Source organism: Asterias amurensis, chromosome 9 (assembly GCF_032118995.1).
Source record: "Asterias amurensis chromosome 9, ASM3211899v1".
NCBI classification, from domain to species: domain Eukaryota; kingdom Metazoa; phylum Echinodermata; class Asteroidea; order Forcipulatida; family Asteriidae; genus Asterias; species Asterias amurensis.
In genome coordinates, this window is record NC_092656.1 from 15,068,828 (window position 1) to 15,092,156 (window position 23,329).

General features: G+C 39.9%; 1 protein-coding gene across 1 annotated transcript in view; it reads right to left on the reverse strand.

Moving 5' to 3' along the window:
- The window catches only part of LOC139941509 (tubulin-specific chaperone A-like), a 73,842-nt gene that overhangs the window by 24,066 nt on the left and 26,447 nt on the right, over nt 1-23,329 (reverse strand). Inside the window, exons 2-3 of the mRNA XM_071938043.1 lie at nt 11,094-11,199; nt 1,401-1,487 (exon numbers count right to left, since the gene is read on the reverse strand). Coding sequence (XP_071794144.1) covers nt 1,401-1,487; nt 11,094-11,199 — 193 coding nt within the window. The remainder of the gene's footprint in view (nt 1-1,400; nt 1,488-11,093; nt 11,200-23,329) is intronic.

Below are 23,329 nucleotides of genomic sequence, written 5' to 3' on the forward strand. Positions count from 1 at the left end.
AACAGCTAATAATGCTAATAATACTTCAATATCTTTTATGCGCGTTTTAGTTTGGTATTGATACTTCATTTTCTTTTATATGTAGTCAATATGTCAATAATGTACTTGAAAATATTTCTCAAATCATTGTAAATAGTTGATATTATAACACCTTTACAAACATTCTGCCTTTTCATTGATTTAGAGCGCGTCACATGATACATGATATGTCTTAGTTTTACTAGAAACGCGGCCATGTGATAGTGCATCATTTGCCGTGTGATAGTCCATACCTATCACACTGCATGCAGTATACCCAGACATCTTTTTACCCACCTCAAACCCAATCAGTTGTGCATCTGTGTATATGAAACGCGCTTACGAACGTTACGTGTACAAGGATGATAAATAGTCTGTTGTGGTATTACAAAGCTCCGACTCCCTCGGTGATCCCCAGACCGTTCCATTTTCCCTCGCCTTCGCCTTGGGAAAATAGAACGCTCCGGGGATCACCCAGGGAGTCGTAGTTATAACCATAGCACTCGAAGCAGTCAATATTTGTATATCATCGCATACCAAGCTTGAAGCTTGAACGAACATAGAAAATTTGCTGTGAATATTGTGAGCCTGCAATTAATCACATGCAGAGAAAGTTGTAAATGAAATGTACTTGTTTATTTTATTTCATTCAGATATTGATAATTATAAAAACAAGGAACCCCCTACTGCATTTTCAACAATATAGGGTCCACACAAAAATATCAAGAAGTAGTTTTGACTCGGTTTGTGGTGTATGGGGGTGGAGTGATAACAGAGCTAACGCCCTAAGAACTTCAGGTCAGTACCAATTGAAGGCAGAAAGTTGCTAGCACAGTCATCAGAATTATAACATAAGAAAAGTTTCAGCAGGTACCTACAACCAATATCAGGAATAGATGAAACAATCTGAGTCAGATCCTGGCAAGTGGGCAAATTGTGTGTTGCAATAATCCCTTCCCATGAATGATGTAAATTGCACGTAGCTCGTGCGCACTAACATTTTGGTTGACAAAATGAGGGAACACCGCGCTGTTTTGTACACGGCTAATGGGTGCGTGATGCAGACGCGATTGCGCGTCTGCTTAGTGCACAACTCTATGGCGTTCGCCAACCAACAGGGTCTGTACGCATGCGTGAATGTAATTAGCATATTTCATGGGAAGGGTCCATTACAATGACAATCTAGAATTTGTCAGCCATTCTACATATGTGGTTATTGTGGAATTCACCAAATACCTTAACCTGAGCATCTAGATGCTGAGCAAGCTTTGAAGAGAACCCCTGTAGATGTGGAAGGGTGATAAGAAATTGTAGAGTCAATGCTATCTGAGATAGCATCCATTTGTTTACAGTTTTTGCATCATGCATGCAGTCATACCTACCAAACAGTTTTTCAAATCAGCATACGCCGTTCTGATTCTTTTGGTAGAATCTGGGATCATCATTTTGGACTCCTCAAGGACCTCTTGCTGTACAATGAAACAAAAATAAGACAAAAAAGATTGTTAGTACTGAGGGGAAATCTTGTAAGACTGGTCCAATTTGACTTTGCTTCGATGCGTAAGCAAAGAATTGACACTTCAAAAGCGCGTATATTCTGCTTACATAAAGCATATTTCACAGCTTAGCAGGGATATTTTTGCTTGTGCGCGGGGAAACTTATCATATGTAATCTTTGCTTTGAACTTGCACAGATATTTCAGCGCTTGCTCTAAGCGGAGAATGGTGGTTGTATAATAAATGGGCAGAGTTTGGTTGTAGCAGACGGAGCCATAAAACTGGGCCGTGTTCTATAGGGGAAGTTATAGCTTGACATTTTATGACAGTTTTGGTCTCTGCGACGTACACATACAAATACAGAGTCAGATACAGACATTCAATGCAGAAATCGTGCCATTGAAATGTTTCATAAGTAGGAAAGGAGTATCCTACAAAATTATGTGTTTTTAAACACGTATAATAATATCAAATGAAAGCTTTAGGATGTTTAGCTTAATTCCTATCATAAAAAATATTAAAATTCTTTATTAATGAACCATGTGACTCTCATTTGCATATTTAATTAGGAAATCTTTGCAGCATCATATCTCAAGAACTTCACAGCCGATTTTTCAACTGTTTGTTGTTAAAGACTCCTTGGAGGTTGGAGATTAATTTGAAAAAAACTGTGACCTCAAGTTGACCTCTACTTCCGCGTCAACCGGAAGTGGGACCATATCTCAAGAACTATACAGCAGATTTTCAAACTCTTTTCAGTTATAAACTCCTTAAGCATAAAATATTAACTTTGAAAAACCGTGACCTCAAGTTGACCCCTACTTCCTGGTCAACCGGAAGTGGAACCATATCTCAAGTACTATACAAAAGATTTTCAACTTTTTTTCAGTTTTAGACTCATCTGCATTAAAAATAAACTATGAAAAACCCCGTGACCCCAAGTTCACCTCTACTTCCGGGTCAACCGGAAGTGGGACCATCTCAAGAACTACACAACCGATTATCAATTTTTGTTAAGTTATAGACTCCTTGGGCATTCAAGATTAGTTTGAAATAACATTGACCCCATGTTGACCTTTACTTCCGGGTCAACCAGAAGTGAGCCCATACATGTATCTCAAAAAGTACAAAGCCAATGTTCAAAGTTCAGTTACAAAATCTTAGGCAATAAATATTAGCTTTGGAAAACGAAGTGGGACTGTATATCAAGAACTACACAACCGATTTTCTTTTTTACTTTTTCAGTTATAGACTCCTTGGCATTGCAGATTAGTCTTTGGTAGCTGTGGGCCAATGTTGACCTTTACTTACGGGTCAACCAGGAAGTGTGACCTTATATCAAGAGCTACACAACTTTTTTGAAACCTTTTTTCAGTTATAGATTCCTTGGGCAATGAAGCACATAATCCAAGCAAAACAACATGGAACAGCTTCGTGTTTGTTCACAAACACTTAATGTCTAGTTAATTATTAAAATGCATATGGGTAGAAAAGATGTTTTAAAAGTAGAATAGAATGAGCGACACAAGTATGGCTTGAAATTGGGTGGTTTTCCTTTTACTTAATCGAACTAACATGGTCTACAAGTCAACAATTTGACTAGTTCTAAAACATCATTCTGACCATGCGTTTCATAACAGGCATGTGGTGTTATCAAAATATACTTGCAATGGTTAAGGTTAAAAATTGGAATGGCACCGTGTTTATCAAACTTGTTGCATCTATGATCTACATATGTCTCGATTAATACAGAATAAAGATATTTCAGATAAATTTATTTGAATACAGATTGTTTGGGTTTTTGCATTTTGTTGTCTTAGTGTGTTTTGTGTTACAAACATATCAAAATCTCTAATAAATAATACTTTAAATATGATGGTTGTATACATTATAAACAATTGGCCGTGTACTTCAAATTAAACTTAATCACATGTTATAATATTGCAAAACCATAATACCAAACTTTGTCCATTGAGATGAAAACACAAAATCTGCTCACATCACATCCAATGATTTGTTGGCATAAGTAATGTGCAAAAAAAAACCAGTTTGAATATTTACATCATGTGTTAACTTAGGAATAAGAATTTAGTACACATATTTACTTGTTGACAACAGGAAATATTGCCATTTGTCAAACATGTTTTGCATAAATCACGTGTACATGAAAGTGATTGATTCTACAAACACAGCAACTAGGTACTGTTACTCTATTTCCAGCACCATTCTGACACAACACATGTTGTCTGTAGGCTGGCTGGGTGGCAAAGTCATCTGTTGTGTACATCATGCTCCCCTGGTGTACATGGCCCAATTTCATAGCGCTGCTTAGTGACCGATTTTGTGCTTACTGTGCAATTTCTTTTTCATAGCGCTGCTAACCGTAAGCACACGAAAAGGCATGCTAACCTTCCGGTGCTTACCACACAAAAATAAATGACATCACAATGCAAATCTACGATAAACACGCAATATGGCCGCCCAATTTTTTTGCTAACCTGTGAAATACGCTAAGGTTTAAGCAAATTTTTTTGCTGCAGTAAGCACGCAAATTTGCTTACCGTTAAGCAGCGCTATGAAATTGGGCCCAGGTCATTCTGGTGATGTCGTGCCAACTCTAATGGTGGTCCAGAACAAGGTGCCTGAAGATCTGTTCAAATATAAACACAAACAATTTTGAAACAATTAACAAAATAGGAAAAGAGAAAACCGGGCAAGAAAAAAAAGAGGAAAAGATTATATTCCAATACTTTTGTACACAGAAAGTGAAGGAAAAAAGAGGAAAATCAAAACCAAAAAAGAGGAAATCAGCTGAAAAGAGGAAGTCTCACATGCCTGACACATACATGTATGTACATGTGTAGGTACTGAACAAGTATGCCATTGATTGACAGTATGAAATAATCAGTCTCTTACTGCAATGTTTGAGAAGCATTAATCTGGCCTTTACATACATGTAATCTCTCCTGTTGTGTTGGCATCTCCCTACAGTTTGTACAAACACACCAGCTTGGCATGAGCTTTGCGCAGGTGGATGATGTGGAGGTGCCGGGTTTGAGGTCTCCAAGATGGTTACGCCAAGTCCTGGCATCTGCTTACAGAGTACCTTCAATAAGTCCTTCCGGGCTTCTTCCCCTAGATCTTCAGTCAGTATCTGAGAAATTGATAACCATCATATAAATTATTAGTTCTCAACAATGTTATTTTTTATTGTTTGAAAGGTCACACTTCTTTGAAAGAATTTGGAACATTAAAAACATGTAATAAATCTGTACTATTTTTAATTTTAAAATGAACTTTTACGATTTTTACAAAAGCCCTCCTCCTCCCAGCCAGATAAACACCTGTTTTTAATTGTAGCATCATTAGGATGCTGGACACTCAATTAAAATGTACCGAGTAAATAGAGTTACAAAATTACATGCTCGTCGTAGTACATGTACGTACTCTCACAACTCACATGCCAAACTATATTGGTTTGACAGTGCTGCTGACATGGCTGTGAATTTACGTGTCATGTCCACAATAACATGATAATAACTAACATTGATAAACAACCATGGTCCTTTCTCTCGGTTAGTCCCATGACATTATTCTTACCCTGATTGATGAGGTGTCCGTCCTTCTTTTTGGACGTGTCTTCATCTTTGTGTGTAGAGCAAGGAGCAGAATCTGTGGGTTTTTTGCGATCCATTTTGACAGCAACAACACGGTGTGTTTGTCATGTGTTTACATTTCACACAATGTCGTGAGGTTAAGAATGGTATGTTACCTTGCGTTCTTCTGGTAGGTTTAATTACCAGGCCATCGGCATCGGCGCCAGCCTAACTGCTGTTCATCAGTTCATCACGCATAAAAGGACGATCGTATTGCCGGCTTGAAATACGTATACATTTCGCGGGACATGTATGTGGGGTCAGAGGTCAGTGTGTTTTTTTTATTCGCTAATTATAACACATTAAATGTGTTTTATTGCAAGAACAACTCTTAATATGTATAAGGAACACCCCCAAACGTGAGATTTTGTGAAGTTTGAAGGCAACGTGTTCCTTTAAACCGTACGATAGGGAGGGAACAGGACATGCAGTGTAGTGACCAGAGAGTACAAATCTTAACTAATTATGCCTGAAACAGGAGTTGAATGAAAAACAGGAGTTGTTCAGACAAACCAGTTTTCTGTGCTTGAGGTGCTCTTAAAAGCACATCTTGCAGGTAGCATGAGGTGAATGTTGATGGATTTTTCAGCAGGCTGCCTGTATAATCTCTGGATTGGCCACCCCCTGAAAAAGAGCTTAAGAGGTAGTTATACTCCTTGTTCGGTGAGCTCGGATTGGAACCTGGTTAGCCTCCGGCGTTTGGTTCCGAGCCTTAATGTCTTTGGCGTACTCGAGGCTTGCAGAGAAGGTCTACCCATAGCCAGCTGAGATGTCATTTGCATCTGTGGTGGCTGAGAGTAACAGTTCTTCCAGAGTCGGTAGAATGGGCATGGCCATAGTAGTATGCATGTCGCACCTTTCCACGCCAGTAACGGTTCACCTGGCAGAGCTGATGCTGGTTGGTCATGTGCTACTTGGAGGACCAGGCATTGACCCAGGAGGTTGAATGGCAGCAGGCTCTGGAGTTGTTGGTAGGCTTATAGCTTCAACAATCCACCGGGAAATCGAAGTTGTCGAGGCTGCATGGTATGGCCGAACTTTCGTGATGATTAGCTGCGTTGTGTCTACCCGCAGTCCCTTCGTCTGATCGATGTAGAATTTCAAAATACTGACAGAACACCATAGCTTGTCCTCCTTGATGCTTGAAAAACATGTTAGACTTGGAACAAAGAAAACTGGGGATGAAAAATTTGGGGACTGGCTCTTAGTAAGGAAGCCAATGTGTGGAATTAGATGAACGCCCCTGGTTCCCAGCGCAAGTGGCCTGGTTCTAAGGACAGTGCGTGAAGTTCACTTCTATGACGGGGCGTTGAGGCTGCTAGCAAAAAGGCTCTTTTGACTGTTGTCAGATGAAGAGAGCAGGTTCCAGCTGGTTCAAAGGGAGAATTTGACAAATGGAGAAGTACGCTTCCAAGGTCACAGGAAGGAGTTGGCCTTTTAGTGGGTGGTCTGTCAACAAACATGCCCTACAGAAGATGTGAAATGGAAGTGATGTTAGAACGATTGGTGTTATCGTCAAACCCTCTATGTACGTGTATTAACACCAATTAAAGACCTGTAGCCACGAATGGTTGTAATTTGGAGGCCTGATTGAAACAGGTGAAGACGAAAATCCCCAACCTCTGTTAAAGATGCAGAATGGGGACTGAAGCCTTTCTTGTTGCACCATTTGATGTTATATTGTAAGGGATTGTCAGATGTTCTTCTAGTTGATGTCTACTCTTGGCTGCCAAGGCTGCAGCATCTTCTGAAAGGCCAGCTGTTCGGAAGTTAGATTTTATAGCATCCAGGACACAGATGGAGACTGTCCGGGTCCGGATGTAGGAACTTTGTGACTGGTTGTGTCAATAGGTCAGGACGCTTCGGTAGGATGATGGAAGATTGGATTAGGAGATCGAGAATCTGAGGGTACCACACCTGCCTTGGCCAAAGAGGGGCAACCAGAGTTATCTTGCAGTTCTGTCGTTTCATCTTTTGCAGTACTTGAGGTAACAGGGAAATTGGGAAAAAGCGTACCACAGGAGGCCTGTCCAGTCAAGGCTCAGGGAGTCCGACGCCCAAGCTAGAGGATGAGCATGACGTGTGCAAACGGTTGGAAGCTGGTGGTTGAGATGGGATGCAAACAGGTCTATGTGAGGTGTGCCCAGAATATTTATTATTTGTCGGACTGTGGGACGGTGGAGGGATCACTCTGTTGGCACTTCTCGACCCCGTGAGAGTGCATCTGCGATGACGTTCTCTTTCCTGGATAGATGGTGCGCCTGTAGTCATATCTGATGAGGAATGCACCACTTCAGAAGTTCCCACGTGTGCATGCAGAGGGAAGGTGAGTGGGTACCCCCTTGGCGATTTATGTAGGAGACCACCGTGGAATTGTCCGTCTTTATAAGCACTGTACGGTGTATGACTCTGTTCTTCATTTGCTGAAGAGCCCTTTGGACTGCTAGAAGTGTCAGCAGGTTGATGTGAAGTAGCTTTTCCACAGGTGACCAAGTTCCCGCCACTGAAAGATCATCCAGGTGGGCACCCAAACCTGAAAGTGAGGCATCCGTTGTCAGTGTCACTGATGGAGTGGGTTGAGGAAATGTTGTCCCGCATGAAGGTTTTGATGAAGAAGCCACCTTTTGAGATGGAATGGATGAAAGAGTTGACTGGAACTGGTTTGGTTATGGCATCTGTTTGAGTAGGTGGAGCCAGGCTCTGGCTGGGAGCATTGACGAAGAAAGGAAGATTTGAATGTATTCCTTTGGGGTGAGGCAACGTTCCATAGTGGGGGAGGCTTTCCCGGTCGTCAAGTTGAGGGATGCTACTAGAAATACTGGGCTTTGGGATGGAACTAGAGAAGACTTCTCTACGTTGATGATGAACCCAAGTTCCTGTGTAAGCTAATGGACGTTGTCAAGCTTCGAAAAGTGTCAGGGTAAGTGGGGCCCACGATCAGCCAATCCTCCAGGTACATAAAAATGTGAATCTGCTGTTGACATAGAGCTGCTGCAACGACTTTGGTGATTCTTGTCAAGACCCTTGGAGCAGTTGAGAGGCCAAATGGGAGGCATCGGAACTGGTAGGTTTTGCGTCAGTAGGTGAACTGGGTTTTTCTCTGGTGATGTGTATGGATGGGTACATGGAGGTAAACATCCCTTAAGTCGAAGGAAGTTGCCCACCAACCCTGGGGGAGAGATTGTAGGACAGTTCTTAGTGTTTCCATCGGGAAACGCTTGGGTCGAATGAAGGCATTGAGGGGCCATAGGTTGATGATCGGTCGCCACTGGTTGAGTTTCTTGGGAGCCAGAAAGAAGGTCAATATAAAATCTGGACCAGTATTGTGAGGAAGAGGGAGAATAGCCTTCTTTTCTTGCAGGAGAGCGATCTCTTTCTCTAAAATGCTCCGCTGAGCAGAGTCCTTTGGGACGGGAGTGGGTCGGTTGGGAAACCTGAGAGGTTGAGGTGGAGGACTTGTAAACTCGAGTTGGTAACCTGAGGAAAGGGTTTGAAGGACCCAATAATCTGTTGTGATTGAAGTCCATTTCTGAGCAAAGTCTGACAACCGACCCCCTACCGGTCCCAGAGCCAGTGGGATATGTGGTAAATGGCATGTAAAGTCATTGTTTCTTGGGTCCTCTAGGCCACTGCCTCTTGAAGGAGTGGGTTGAGCCAGAGGCTGTAGTGTTAAATGCAGAGGGTTGGGAGCGATAACTGGGCTTGACTGACGAGCGAGTAAAGTTGGTTCTGGGGGCGACAAAAATTAGATTGGTTGGAGCGACAAAAAGACCCCTGGTTGATTTTCCTGCCCTTGTCGTTGGTGCGGGAGGGCAGCGAAGAAGATTTTAAGGGGGACTATGCAGATTGATTTTGCAGGGTCCTCTGAAGCCCGAGCAAGAGTGTCTGACAGAAAAATAGACAGGTTGGAAATCGTAAACGGAGGTGTCCGGAAACTGGACTGCTTGCCTATAGTGTGTCTAACGCTACATGCGACGTTTCTAAAGCTTGGGAAAAAAAACACTTGACACTATGGGCGCTGTAAAAAGAAGGACTTATTTGTGTGTACACACTGGACCTGCAGTCCTAGGAGGGGTGCTTTGTTTTTGCTTTGCTTTGGTGATGTCAGCTCACAGGGAGTTACAATGAAACTGGTGTTAATGAAACTGGTCTTTAATCCGCTGGATGGGTTCTACTTCCCTTTTTGACTAGTGCAGTAACACCCCTTCCAACCTTGGAGACCTGCTCAGAGTCTGTTGACAACTGAAACAAATCCTTAAGAATTTGTGCTAGTTGATCTGCAAATGTTTTTAGGAACCAAGGTGGGATACCATCCTTGTGATTTGGATGGGTTTACCTTAAGTTCTTGTTCTCTGACCCCATTTAGTGAGATGATGAGTTTCCCTGGTTGATCCATGGGCTTTCTCCCATGTCTGGCACGGGAGAGGTTCCCTCTTCAGTGAAGATACTTTGGAACTGACTTTTTAGAATCATTTCACCAATGCCTTGGTTATCTTGTCGAAATTTGGAGATGAAGTTCCAAAATGACTTCAGTTTTTCTCAAAAAGGTCGTTGTCAAGAATTCTTCACTGATGTACAATGTACATACAAGGTGGAGTGAGCAGATTTGAGACTCTTGTGGGCGATTTTTCTTGCCTCACAAAACTTCTGCGATTTTCCCGGATGCTTTGGCAGTTGATAAGAACAAACTAAAAAGATCTCTTTTCGTAGAACAATTTGATGATCGCCTACGTACATCACTTTGCAAGACGTGTTATTATCTACATATAGTAAGGAAAAAGAGTTACAGGTTATGGGTTGATCACCGGTGTGGAAAAATGAATCTAAAAAATTATACCAGTCACACCCTTGGCATGCCCATGAGCATGAAGAGTTTAATTAATGTTTCATTTGTTTGGTCATCAATGTCACAACAGTTTGCAAGAAACCATACGTCACAATGGTTGCATTGAACATCTTTGCGCTCATGTGCATGTATATTAATAGATGGCTTTGAGTGAGGATTGAAATTTAAACTGAAGATATTGAGATATTGTTGAGTGACATTGAAGGACTGTAGACAAGGCTACTGAAGCCAGTACAGAGTCCAGAGAGAACGTCGGAAGGGCCAGAGTTAAGACTTTAAAGTATCCCAAACCTACATGTACATGTAGCTGACAGTGACGGCCAAACTAGTATCAGTATCAGTTTGTTTTAATTTATTACATCAAGTAATTTGTTAATATTAAAACAAGTTTGAAAATAAACCGAAACCAAATACTGTAGTAACTTACCTGCAAGCAGACTGAAATACAGCCACTGAATTGAATTGGTATTTTGACAAGTCCACAGGGACAGAATTGTAAAATGAACAAAGCGTTCAAGGAAGAGAGTTCTCAGAAAACCGTGATTTCATAAGAAGCTTCTTGAATTCAAACAATGAAATAATATTGTATTTATAACCAAACATTACATAATTTTGTTTTGATATAATGTTCAAAATGCCTGTGAATAAATTTGAATGTTTAATATAACTTGTACAGTTTAAGTGAATAAGACAACTAAAGGATTCTGGTTTGGGGAATTATTTCTGAGTTTTTTAAACTTGGTTCTGACAGACAGAGACACCAGGGCTTAAGTGTTACGCACTAGAACAGTCCTTGTAATGACAAGTAACATACAGCTCAAAAAGCAGTGAAAATTCTGTCAAAATTGATTGACTCATAAATAAAAAAATAAAAAACATAATTTGGACCGTAAGCCGCAGCTAAATGAACTGATTTGTAGGCCTTCAATATGCTCCTCAGCTTAAACACCGACATATACACATTTTAAATGCGTCCTACAAAAAGGAACCACAACTTTCTGGTGAAAACTGTTGGACAAAAGACTATGGCAAAACTTTTCAAGGCATTGGGTATAGGGGTGGGGTCACCTATGTACCTGTTTTCTGATGTCATATTGATCTTCATTGTTTGTTTTCATCTTCTCTACTTTAGCAGTCTGTTCAATGACTTCCTTTTCATACATGGCCTTCTCCTTTATGAGCCTGTTAAATTAATCACAGTACAACTTTTTAAGAGACAGGGAGTGCATTTGTATAGCTTGAGTAATCGTGGCAAATATATACTGTTTGTAGTATTAGTTTATTCTTAAATGTTTCTGAAAATAAGAGATGTTTCAGTCCATTAAAAGCAATCAAGGTACGTCTATGATTAACAAATACGTTAAAATCTTGGCGACATGGGTGCAACATAGTACGTCATAAACTGGATGCAGTCTCTTTCATGGCATTTTTACATCTTCTATGGTTATTGCAATACAGTGTGTACCTTTATGGGTTGAGAACTTACTTAATGTAAGGAGAGTCTACGACAACGACGTGAAGCTAGTATCTTTAGTTGTTCAGATGTAGTGGTCGGAACAGCTATTGAAACCATCAAGATTTTTTATTTGCTTTTATTATGATTAATATTATTATTCTTTCCTCCTCCTAAAAGCCCCTAGGTTTAACCAGGGCATTTTGTTTCTAGCAAAAGTCATACTTGGCTTAGTATTAAAGAGTCAGATTCTATATCATATTAAAGCTTAGGTCTTGAAGTAATGGCGAAATAATAAGCTTGAATTAATTATTTAATTAACTAAGTTATAGTGACGTGAATATTTCACTAGCCAATCTTTAGACCACCATATCTCAAAAAGTAAACATCCGATCGTCAAACTTTTTTACGATTTTATACTTGTGTGGTACAGTATACATGTAACAAGATAATGGCCTAATCTTCCGGATGACACACCATGACCTCATGTACATGTATTGCACGTTTTGTGTCTGTGCACAAACATAATGGCTCTTCAAATGTCAACATTTAAATGGTCAAAAACACAATAACTTTAAAATAATTTATCTGTATGTTTCCTAAACTTGATATTCTGTGTTGAAATATACTGATTCTAAAAATAAATGTTTCCGTCCATTAAAAGGCAATCAAGGTACGTTTATAATTCACGAATAAATTGAAATCTTGGCGTAATGGGTACAACGGATCTTATGGATGCAGTCACTAAACTGGATGCAGTCACTTTCATGGCATTGTTACACCTTTTCGATGGTTGTTGCAATACAATGTGGACCTTTACGGGGTTGAGGACTTACTTGAGGGAGTCCACGAAGCTGTCCTGAAGTTGGCATATTTTTTATTTGTTTACTAACCGCTTCGTTCTGGACCCATTACTTTGTACATACATGTATTTGGATTTGCACACAACCAACAGGCCTACATTAGAGTCCTACGTAGGCTAAGGGTTTTCGTTAAAACAAATAAACGCTTGTATAGGGTTTTTGTAAAAGGCATTGGATTTGGCTATGTTGCATACCATCGTGTACCTTATCAAATTACTTAGTATGAAAAACATGTTTTTGTCACTGTGACATCATCAGGTGTCAAATGTGACCCGCTCTGTGAAAATGAGTCAGATGTAGGCAATTTCAGGAATTGAGTTATATGCATAGCTGGAAAGAACACATCAGCAGCAGTAATTGGTATGTGTCTAAGCTTTGGGGTGTATCGCGTTGCTGAGTTACTCCCGTTTGAAATTAGCCACTACACCATTTTTTTTTAATTATACAAATTACAAGTAAATTAGGGCCAAAGCCAAAAGTATTGTTTGTGTGACAGGATGGAATTTGATGTAGTATTTTCAGTGCATTTAATAATAGAACCATTAAAACACAAATTAATTTATGGTGTGTATACAAGAAACCAACTGACCCAAGCAAGCTCCAAAAAAAAATTGAATAGTATTTAGTTTGTTGCCATAGTAACACAAATTTATTCGCGCGACAGGACGGATCGATAGAAACATGTGTTTGAAACATTCAATTATCTTTTAAAGCCATTGGACCCTTTCGATACAGAAAAAATAAAAAAAATTCACAGATTTACAAATAACTTACAGGGTTTACAGAAGGTAGTGGTGAAATACTTCTCTTGAAATATTAGTCCATGAAATGCTTTACTTTTTGAGAAAACAGTAAAACAATATCAATTCTCGTTAACGAGAATTACCGATTTATTTTAAACACATGTCATGACACGGCGAAACGCGCGGATACAAGGGTGGGTTTTCCCGTTATTTTCTCCCGACTCCCATGACCGATTAAGCCCAAATTTTCACAGGTTTGTTATTTGATACAGAAATTGTGATACACGAAGTGTGGGCCTTGGACAATACTGTTTACCGAAAGGGTCCAATGGCTTTAAATTTTTATCAAATTGAATGCAACTAAATACATTGTTTTATTTTATAATCAAGTATACATGTACCCTCATATACTCTAACCTACAGAAAAACAAAAGTTTTTGCATGTTTCTTTCTTTCAATTACTGGAGGATTAATTATGATATACATGCGACAGGCAGAAATGTGACAGGATGGAATTTCGTTCACATGGTTTTAATCAACTATAACCATTATAAAAATGGGTCTAATTAAATGTTTTTAATCCATTTTAAGCCAGTGTATGAATAACCATAAAAAAAACTTAATATAAAATGGGAAACTGACTAAATAATTCTGTCCTGTCGCACTTGTTTTCTGTCCTGTCGCACCTATTTCCGTCCTATTGCACTTGTTTTTGTCCTGTTTTGAACACTACGGATTGCCTCTTTAAGTTAATTGGAGGAATTAATTGAAAGCAAATATGCCTAAAGTGTCAAACACCCTTGTCATTGATAGTTTGGAAGAATTCATACAAATAAATACAAAATAAAAGCATTTGAATATTAATTAATAGATTAAAAAATGCGACAGGACGGAATTGATACCTTTAGATCTGCATATTCGCATAAATTAAAAAAATTAAAAAAATTATTTTAAGTATTTGGTTTAGATACATGTGCTCCATGACCAGCTAGTCTATATACAAAAATAACAAAACTGATAAATCTGTTAATTAAGTTATTATAGCTTTAATTTTAATTCTGTCCTGTTGCACTCTAAGCGCTCGTTTCTCGTTTAAATCACTTCATAATTAGCATTATAGGAGACCAAATCTCATTTTCCTTTTTTAATCCTGAAACTTTAGATATTACTCTACATAGTTACATACTTATTTCACCCGAAAGAAAGACTTGAAAATTTAGAGCTCAGGATGACCACTTTTGGCTTTGGCCCTAAAATGATATTTTAAACTACCATTGTGTGCAAAAGGAACGAGTAGTGTCATCACGTATTTCTGATCACATTCATACTTTCAACCTGTCCGACGTGTTCCAGTCGGCATACAAGCCTTTCCATGGGACCGAGGCTGCACTAGTCCGTGTGAGCAACGATATTCTCTCTTCTATGGACAATGGTAACCTTACAGCACTAGTCCTGCTAGACTTGAGTGCTGCTTTTGACACTGTTGATCACAACATCCTTCTCTCTCGGCTCCAGAATCACCTTGGCATAGAGGACACAGCCCTAGCATGGTGCAAATCGTATCTCCACAACAGAACTCAGCATGTATGTATTGGCACTGCGATATCCGACCCTGTTGTTTTGAACTACTCTGTGCCACAGGGGTCGGTACTCGGCCCGCAGTGGTTTACGCTGTACACTTTACCGATTCGTGACATCATCCTCAAATTTAATCTGAATTACCATGAGTACGCAGACGACACTCAGCTACACATCACGTTTAAATCTTCTCAAGAAAACGCCAATGCATCTATTGCAAGACTTTAGAAATGCATCCAAGAGATTCGACGTTGGACACAACAAAACTTCCTGAAGTTAAATGATGATAAGACAGAGTTCCTTTTATTTGGGTCACGTCAACAGTTAACTAAGGTTTCAGTGCCATACATCTCCATCGGTGATGCTCGGATAGCTCCCTCGCTGAAAGCTCGGAACTTAGGGGTTATTTTTGATTCATCGATGACACTTCAGCCACACATCAACAACATTGTTCGTTTATCATCATATCACATCAGGAATATAGGTAAGATTCGCAAGTACTTGGACAAAAGTGCCACTGAAAAGGTCATTCACGCATTTGTTACTTCTCGTCTTGACAACGGCAATGCTCTTCTCTACAGTCTTCCTAACAACCAGATTTCCTGACTTCAACGGCTCCAAAATACTGCTGCCCGCATTGTGACACTGTCTAGAAAATCCTGATCTATCACCCCCATTCTGAAACAACTACACTAACTCCCTATCTCTCAACGAATCATCTTCAAGCTGATGCTCATTGTCCACAAAGCTCTAAATGGCAAGGCTCCCCACTATATTTCTGAACTGCTTCAAGTTTACACTCCATCAAGGAATCTCCGATCAAGTTCCATGCTTCTCCTCATTGAACCCAAGTCTCGACACTCATGGGGTTACAGGTCTTTTTCTGTAGCCGCGCCACGCATCTGGAACTCTCTACCACTTAATCTTCGATCTTGTTTTTGTACCGCAAAATTCAAGTCTCTTCTCAAAACTTATCTTATGTCACAGGTTTTCAATGACTAATTTTGTTGTGTCTGTTTTTCTTTGTGTTGTGTTTTTGTTTTGTTTTGTTTTGGTTTACTGCGCCTTGAACACCCAGCAGGGTGGATATGTGCGCATTACAAGTCTTATTATTATTATTATTATTATTAAAGGATACAAATTAGACATAAGTATGATCACAAAATTGTTGTATTCATAGCTTTATTGCCTAAAAGTAACCCAGCAGGCACAAGATGGTCATAGTAACGTTAAATCGACGTCAAATCCCGACGTCGGGTGATGGTCGGATCATGGTTCTATGTGAAAGTTTGTAGGACGTCTGTTATCGACCATGATACAACGTAATTTTTCCGACCACACACACCGATGTCGGCATATTGTCAATTAATGCCATCGTTTAGACGTCATTAGAATACCCCAAACCTGACGTTACATCAACATTATCTACGTTTATTATTTATTAGTTAATTTTTAATTATTAACATTATCAACTAATACAATGCACACATACAATCCACTTGATCTCCCTTCGTTGACCACGTTGACCTCTAGTCACCGCACCTATTCAATGGTACAGCATGTGTATATATACCGATCGGTTTCAAGAATTTTCCAGTCATGGGTTTTAGATTGAAATTAAAACTTTGTAGTTTTAATTAATATTTTGGAAGTAAGCTATCAAATTTAGTTCACACATTTAATTTATCACAAAATCTATTGATATTTAACACAAACAAAACAAAGCATGTGTTTGTAGTATCTAATTACCGATTAATTTGATGTATAATTGTTGCAGTATGCAACCACATCTAAGCCTGACCTCAAAATTTGCATAATATGCAAATGATGTCGGTCGTGACGGTAAATTGCCGACTCAAGCTGACCATAATATGACGAAATACTGATGTACATATTATGACGTCCTACTGACGTCACAGGTTGACCAAAATATAATGACGCTACTAACTGGTTGTAATACAAACAATAATTGTTTATGGTCGGCTTATGGTAATACAATTATGGTTACAAAGGGACATACAAAAGACGTCTCTGCAACATCTACTCATTGAGGTTACTATCTGGTTAAAATACAAACATTAATGCGACGTCTTATTATGGTCAAACGATGGTTAAACTATGGCAATAAAATTACGTCTAAGCAACGTCTGGTCAATGACGTTTCTATTTAGTTATAAATCTACCTAAAATGTAACGTTCATTTTCGGTTATAGTCTAGACGATGGGTGCAAAATAACTGTAAGAATTGCTCAGAAAGTGATAAAAGCATGAAACTTGGCACAAGTATTCTTCAACCCATACTGATTATTTTTAGGGGTGGAGCCATTGAAAAATGCATTTTCCTTAGCAACGGTTGCTAGGTAACTCATTTACCCTAGCAAGGGCGCTTTTAAGCCTCCCTAGTGCACCAAGATAGCCTTGTCCTATGTTCCAGTAACGTCCGTCGATATATCGAAAATACTCAAAAACTCGATATTTTTTTGACATCGAAATCGCCGATGTCACTTTTATAATCATATCGTAATATCGGATTTTCGATATATCGAAAAATTTCGATGTTTTGAAAAATTCGATGTTCCTAAATGATATCGAAAATACCAAAAGAGTGTCCGATTATTTAAAAGAAATCTGTGTTTGAGTATTAGAAAAGCCGTCGTCGTTATGTAGTTTCATCATTTCGAGTTGCTCTATTAAATAAAATATGTTTTACAACCAAGTATGTCTGCTTGTTCTTTGTGTTTTCGCCATCAGCCGCTGGCCCGTCGCAGAAGTTCACAACTCCGCGGCGAGCGCAAGGTAAAACCTCACAAGAAACCGACGCTGGTTTGCAAAAATACCCCGCAAAAACTTCCCCGAATCAACAAGACGTAACAAAACAAGGAAGAAAACAATCTTACGTTATACAGTAAAATAATCTTTCTATCAATCCAAGGTATCATAATGGCGTCATTTTGGTCAAAAATATTTTGTATTTTGTACGGTTTAAGCGTGCACACCAGCGTGTGTGGTTATTGCAATTCGGGGGGAAAACCCGTTTGCCCAAGCATGCACAGACACGTGCAGTCTTTTTTCAAGGCGGTATCGCGTGATGCACTGCGTTATTTCGACAATAGAGGGCTTTCTCGCATTCAATTTTAATGCCTTTACTATAGAATGCTAAGTGCTACAAGCCTTTATTGGAGACTATGTGACTGCATCATGCTGCTTGCGTTGTATATTGTGAGCGCGGAGTGGTAGGTCTGTGTTTTGCGGGACTTTCTCGTGATTTTTTTGGATGATTATCTCAACCATTTTCAACCGTAAAGGTAGTGTAACATACCAGCGGACATTTGTTATGTATCTAACAATATTGCCGTGAATTGTCGTTATTTTGAAGGGCATTAGACTCTCAAAAAGTTTAGTAACTAATTCATTTAGTGTTGACAAAGTTTGAAGCGCCGCGCTCCCCTAATACACTTCACTCTCCACAACAGCGGGCCTGTCGCACCAATTTTTTTTTCCACATCCTACCGAAGATCTCAACTCAAATCCGCCCGCCCGCGTGCCCGTCGGACAACTTGATTGACACTTCTACGTCAATGCATAGGCAACTGACACCTTAATGTCGGCGGGTCACGCAACTCACAAAGGCTCTGTGTCATTTTGAGACGGTCAATCATGGCCAATCACGAATCGAGAATTGTGGTGAGCGTTCACCGATTGGCCAAGCCAGCGGTAGCGGTGATCATACTTTGTTGTAAAACCAGAAAAAATCGGGGCGCGGGACTACGCAATTTGAGATTTTTCAACTACAAACATGAGTATACCAAGTGCTGTTTTTAGGCTTCATCTTGCGCGCGGGAAATACTCGATATATCGAGTATACTCGATATTTAATTTAAAAAACCGATATCGACGGACGTTATGTTCCAGAACATCAGAACTATCAGTGGACATGTTTCAAAGACAGTCAGTGTCATCAGGAGACAAAACAATACTGTAAGTGTCACCAGAAAACAAAAGAAACAATTGTATTGTTGCTAGGGAATGGATAAACAGAACAAATAGTCTATCCACTGTTTGTTAGAATGTTGCTTCTATTTCACATTGCCTCTTGGTCTAGAGAAGAGAACAATTAATGGGTAAAATAATTTTCAAGGTTGTCATAATTGTTATACAAAACAAAAAATTTAATATTTAGTTGCTTAGTAACATATTTACCATAGCAACCATCCGAGTACACAAAGAAGACTGCCTGTGAACACAGGTTTCACTTTCACTTAACTCATTTATTCTAATACTGAAAAGAAGTGTTTACCTTATAATACACATGAGCGGCTTTGGAGTGATGGCCGTACGCATCTGGAGGACGACGTGTGTGTGAGGTCTTTCCCAATTGACCAGGCACCGCCTGCCCCAATCAGGGAACGCCCAATAAAAGGCGGGGTAAAAAAAGCTTGTCTGCCCTTTTTCCTGGCTGGCAGCCCACGGCCAGCGGGACTCCAACTTGTGGGAAGAATACACAGAAAGGAAAACGAAATCAAGTTTTAACTAAACAACTAATCCTAGGAACCTGGAATGTTCGAACTCTCTTAGATTCTGAAACTAGACCCGAGAGACGTACAGCCCTTCTCAACAGAGAGCTCTCTCGGTACTCCATAGACATTGCAGCACTTCAGGAAACTCGTCTAGCTGGGTCAGGCGAGCTCAAAGAAAACAACTATACTTTGTTCTGGTCGGGAAGAGAAGTTGGAATGAGGCGAGAAGCAGGTGTTGGTCTTGCAATCGCAAACAGCATAGCCAGAAACCTAACTACCTTCCCAAAGGCAATCTCAGACAGGCTGATGATTTCAAAGATCAAAATAAACGACAAAACTCCCCTTCATCTTCATATTATTAGTGCCTATGCCCCAACACTTCCCAGCAGCGAGGACTCTAAACAGCAGTTCTATGAAGATCTCTCTCGGTTGTTGCAAAGCATCCCACTCCACGACAAAGTCATCTGTTTGGGTGATTTCAACGCACGGGTTGGCTCTGATAACACTTCCTAGGCGGGAGCACTTGGCAGTTTTGGGAGAGGAAATATCAACTCTAACGGTGTGATGCTTCTTTCCTTTTGCAAAGAGTTCCACCTATGGCAGTCACCAACACATTCTTCAATATGCCAGACAAATGGTTCTACTCCTGGAAACACCCACGTTCTAAATCCTGGCACCTTCTAGATTATGTTTTAACTAGGAGAGGTGACCTTCATGACATATGCATCACCCGTGCCATGCGGGGTGCAGAGTGTCAGACAGATCATCAGCTGCTTGCCAGACAGCTACGTTGGAGTGGTCACCTCGTTCGTATGGATGACTCCCGACTACCAAAGCAGACATTCTACGGAGGACTCGTGGAAGGACTGTCTGAAACGTCATCTCCAAGCAGCTGGCATTCCAACCAACACCTGGGAAGACATGGCCAAGGAGAGGCTCACATGGTGTTCACTCACCAAGAGTAGGGCTGCGTCAGCTGAGGATGCCAGGGCAGAAGCTGCAGAGACTAGGAGGATGCGGCGTCACGAGAGAGCGGTTTATCCCGAGGACACATCCCTCCAATGCAGATACTGTGGCCGCCAAACATCTGCCAGGATTGGCCTATACTCGCATGAGAAGTCTTGCCAACTCAAACTTCGAAACTCAACCCCCCGATAGTCTTACTCGTTAGCGAGTGACAGCCTATATATAGCTTCTCTCGTATGTTGGTGAAGAGAGAGACTTCCTCAAAACTTACAAGAATGTCGGGTTGACTGAGTTGAGTGTCCTTATGGTGTTGACGATCTGCCAGTTGGTGATATGGTGATGTGTGAGGCCCACTAAGGGTGAGACTTGAGACGTCTGATGTTGGTGAGACAGTGGTGAGACAACTGGCTATGTTATAGGTTGGTGAACCCCCTCCCTGGATGTAACGTTGGGGCAGAGAGAAACATCAGCATTGTGTATCTTGAGTTGACCGAAGAAACGAGGGCAGGAGGATGCAGAGGACTTGATATGACCGTTTATACAGTTATAACTGGAATCTGGCTTAGGGTTGACAATTGTATGCACAGCTGCTTGAACAAATTCAAAGCAGTGACCCGTCATTGAAGGGTGTGGTCGCCTCAGCAAAAAGGGGCGGCATAGTGTCAATGGATGATGTCTGCTATTAGACTGGCGTGTTGATACCAACATGTACATGTTGCATAGTCAAATAATGAAGCAATCTATAGTAACATTTTTATCATGAGTGAAGTAAGCATCTAAGGAATTTTTTTTTTAATATTGAAAATGCTTATTGCATAATCGTTGTGAAAAAATAGTATGTATAGACATCCTATGTACTGGTTGCACATCCTATGTACTGGTTGCTAAGGAAATTGATAAACATGAATAAACAAATTAAATTTGTATTTTCAAATTGCCTGTGGGCATGTTTTGTGTTAGTTGCTATGGGAAATATGTAACATAGCAACCGTTGCTATGCTGGATACAATTCTCGGTGGCTCCACCCCTGAAAAGGTTGAGAATGTTGTTATGATCATTTGTGCCAAGTTTCATACTTTTATCACATTCTGAGCAATTTTTTCACCAATCGCCTAGACTATTACATTTTAGTCACGACCATCTTACGACGTCCATACGACGTTATTAATTTTCGTTTGATACTTGTCGCCAATCTGACGTTGTATTTTAGTCACTTTTTGATAATCTGACGTCGCGACTCAAAATCAACCATAATATGACATCAGAAAGACGTCGTGTGCCTGCTGGGAAGTGTTCTAAAGGTTAACCATGCAACTAAAGATCTTAAAAAGAAAAGAAAAAAGTGTTTTTTTCTGTGTTTTTTGAAAAACCGTGACCCCATGTTGACCTCTTCCTCTAAGTCAACCGGAAGTGGGGCCTTATGTCAAGAACTCAACTGGAAGTGGGGCATTTCTCAAGAACTACACAATCGATTTTCAAACTTTTTCAATTACATAGACTCATTAGCCAGTAAATATTATTCGGGAATCAAAGAACAAATCCGTCTCTGCAAGAAACAGTATGGCGAGAAACTTGAAAGAAAGTTTAATGATGGTGACCCCAAAAGTAGATGGAATGCCATGAAAGACATCACAGGTTATGGAAATCGTAACAAATGGGCTGGTCCTCAAGGAGATCCAAAAGAATACCTGAACGACTTGAACCAATTCTACCGGCGGTTTGATAACAATAGCCCTCTCCATGACCTAGCTAAAGATCAACTGTGTGCTACATTTGCTTCAAACATCAATGATAACAATAGAACTCTGCTGACAACTGCCCAAGTTGAAAAGTCTTTCAAAAATATCAAACCCAATAAAGCTGCAGGACCAGACGGGATCTCTAGGAGGATCCTTAAAACCTGCTGTAAAGAACTGGCTGAAATCTTTAGACAACTTTTCCAATGGTCCCTTGACTGCCATATCGTCCCTAGGATTTGGAAAGCATCAACCATCACTCCTGTCCCCAAGATGTCAAAGCCAAATGAGTTAAATGACTTTAGACCAATTGCTCTCACAGCCACCGTGATGAAATGTTTCGAACATATTATTAAAGATGTACTTTTAGATGAAACTAATAACTTGTTGGACCCTTTTCAGTTTGCCTACCGGGCAAACCGTGGTGTATCGGATGCCTTAGCTACATTATTGCATAATACTTACGAACATCTTGACAAACCTAAAACCTATGTGCGTACCTTGTTCATTGATTTTTCATCAGCTTTTAACACCATTAAACCACATATTCTTCTAAGTAAATTGCTAAATATGAATATTAATCCACATCTTGCCCTCTGGATTGCTGATTTTTTTTAATTTTAGGACACAAAGGGTCAAATTTGCTAACACGTTTTCCAACACCAGTCACATTAGCACAGGTGTTCCCCAAGGTTGTGTTTTGTCACCATTGTTATTTTCTATGTATACCAGTGACTTCCATTTAGATAATAATAAGTGTGTTCTTACCAAATATGCAGACGACACAGCCCTAACAGGGCTCATTACAAATAATGATGAAGTTGGGTACAGAAATGAAATAACTAGTTTCTTGTTTGGTGCGAAAACAATTATCTAGTTCTGAATGTCAACAAAACTAAAGAAATTGTGTTTGATATCCGTAAAACTGCAAACACTATTGAACCTGTTACAATCAAGGAAGAATCTGTTGAGATTGTCAAAGAGTTGAAGTATTTGGGTACATTTATTGATAGCAAACTAAACTGGAATGCAAATACTACCCATGTTTATAAAAGATCTAATCAACGGCTTTACTTTTTAAGGAAATTGAAATCGTTTAACGTAAACACGAATGTTCTTAAGCTTTTTTATCAAAGTACAATTCAATCTATTTTAAGCTTTTGTTGTGTCTGTTGGTTTAATTCCCTCTCCCACTTTAACTCTAAGAAGCTCCAACGTATTACTAAACGAGCTAGCAGGATTATTGGAGCTGACGTTAAAGGCATGCGGGAGATTATGGATGAATGTATCATTTCTCAAATCAATAAGATCATTTGCGACCCCAGCAGCCACCCTCTGCACCCTCACATTATCCAAAACCACTCAGGCAGGATCCGACAACTATGCTTAAAGACCAACAGGTTTAAGGATTCTTTTCTCCCCAGTGCAATTCAGCTTTTTAACAGTAGATGGTCGA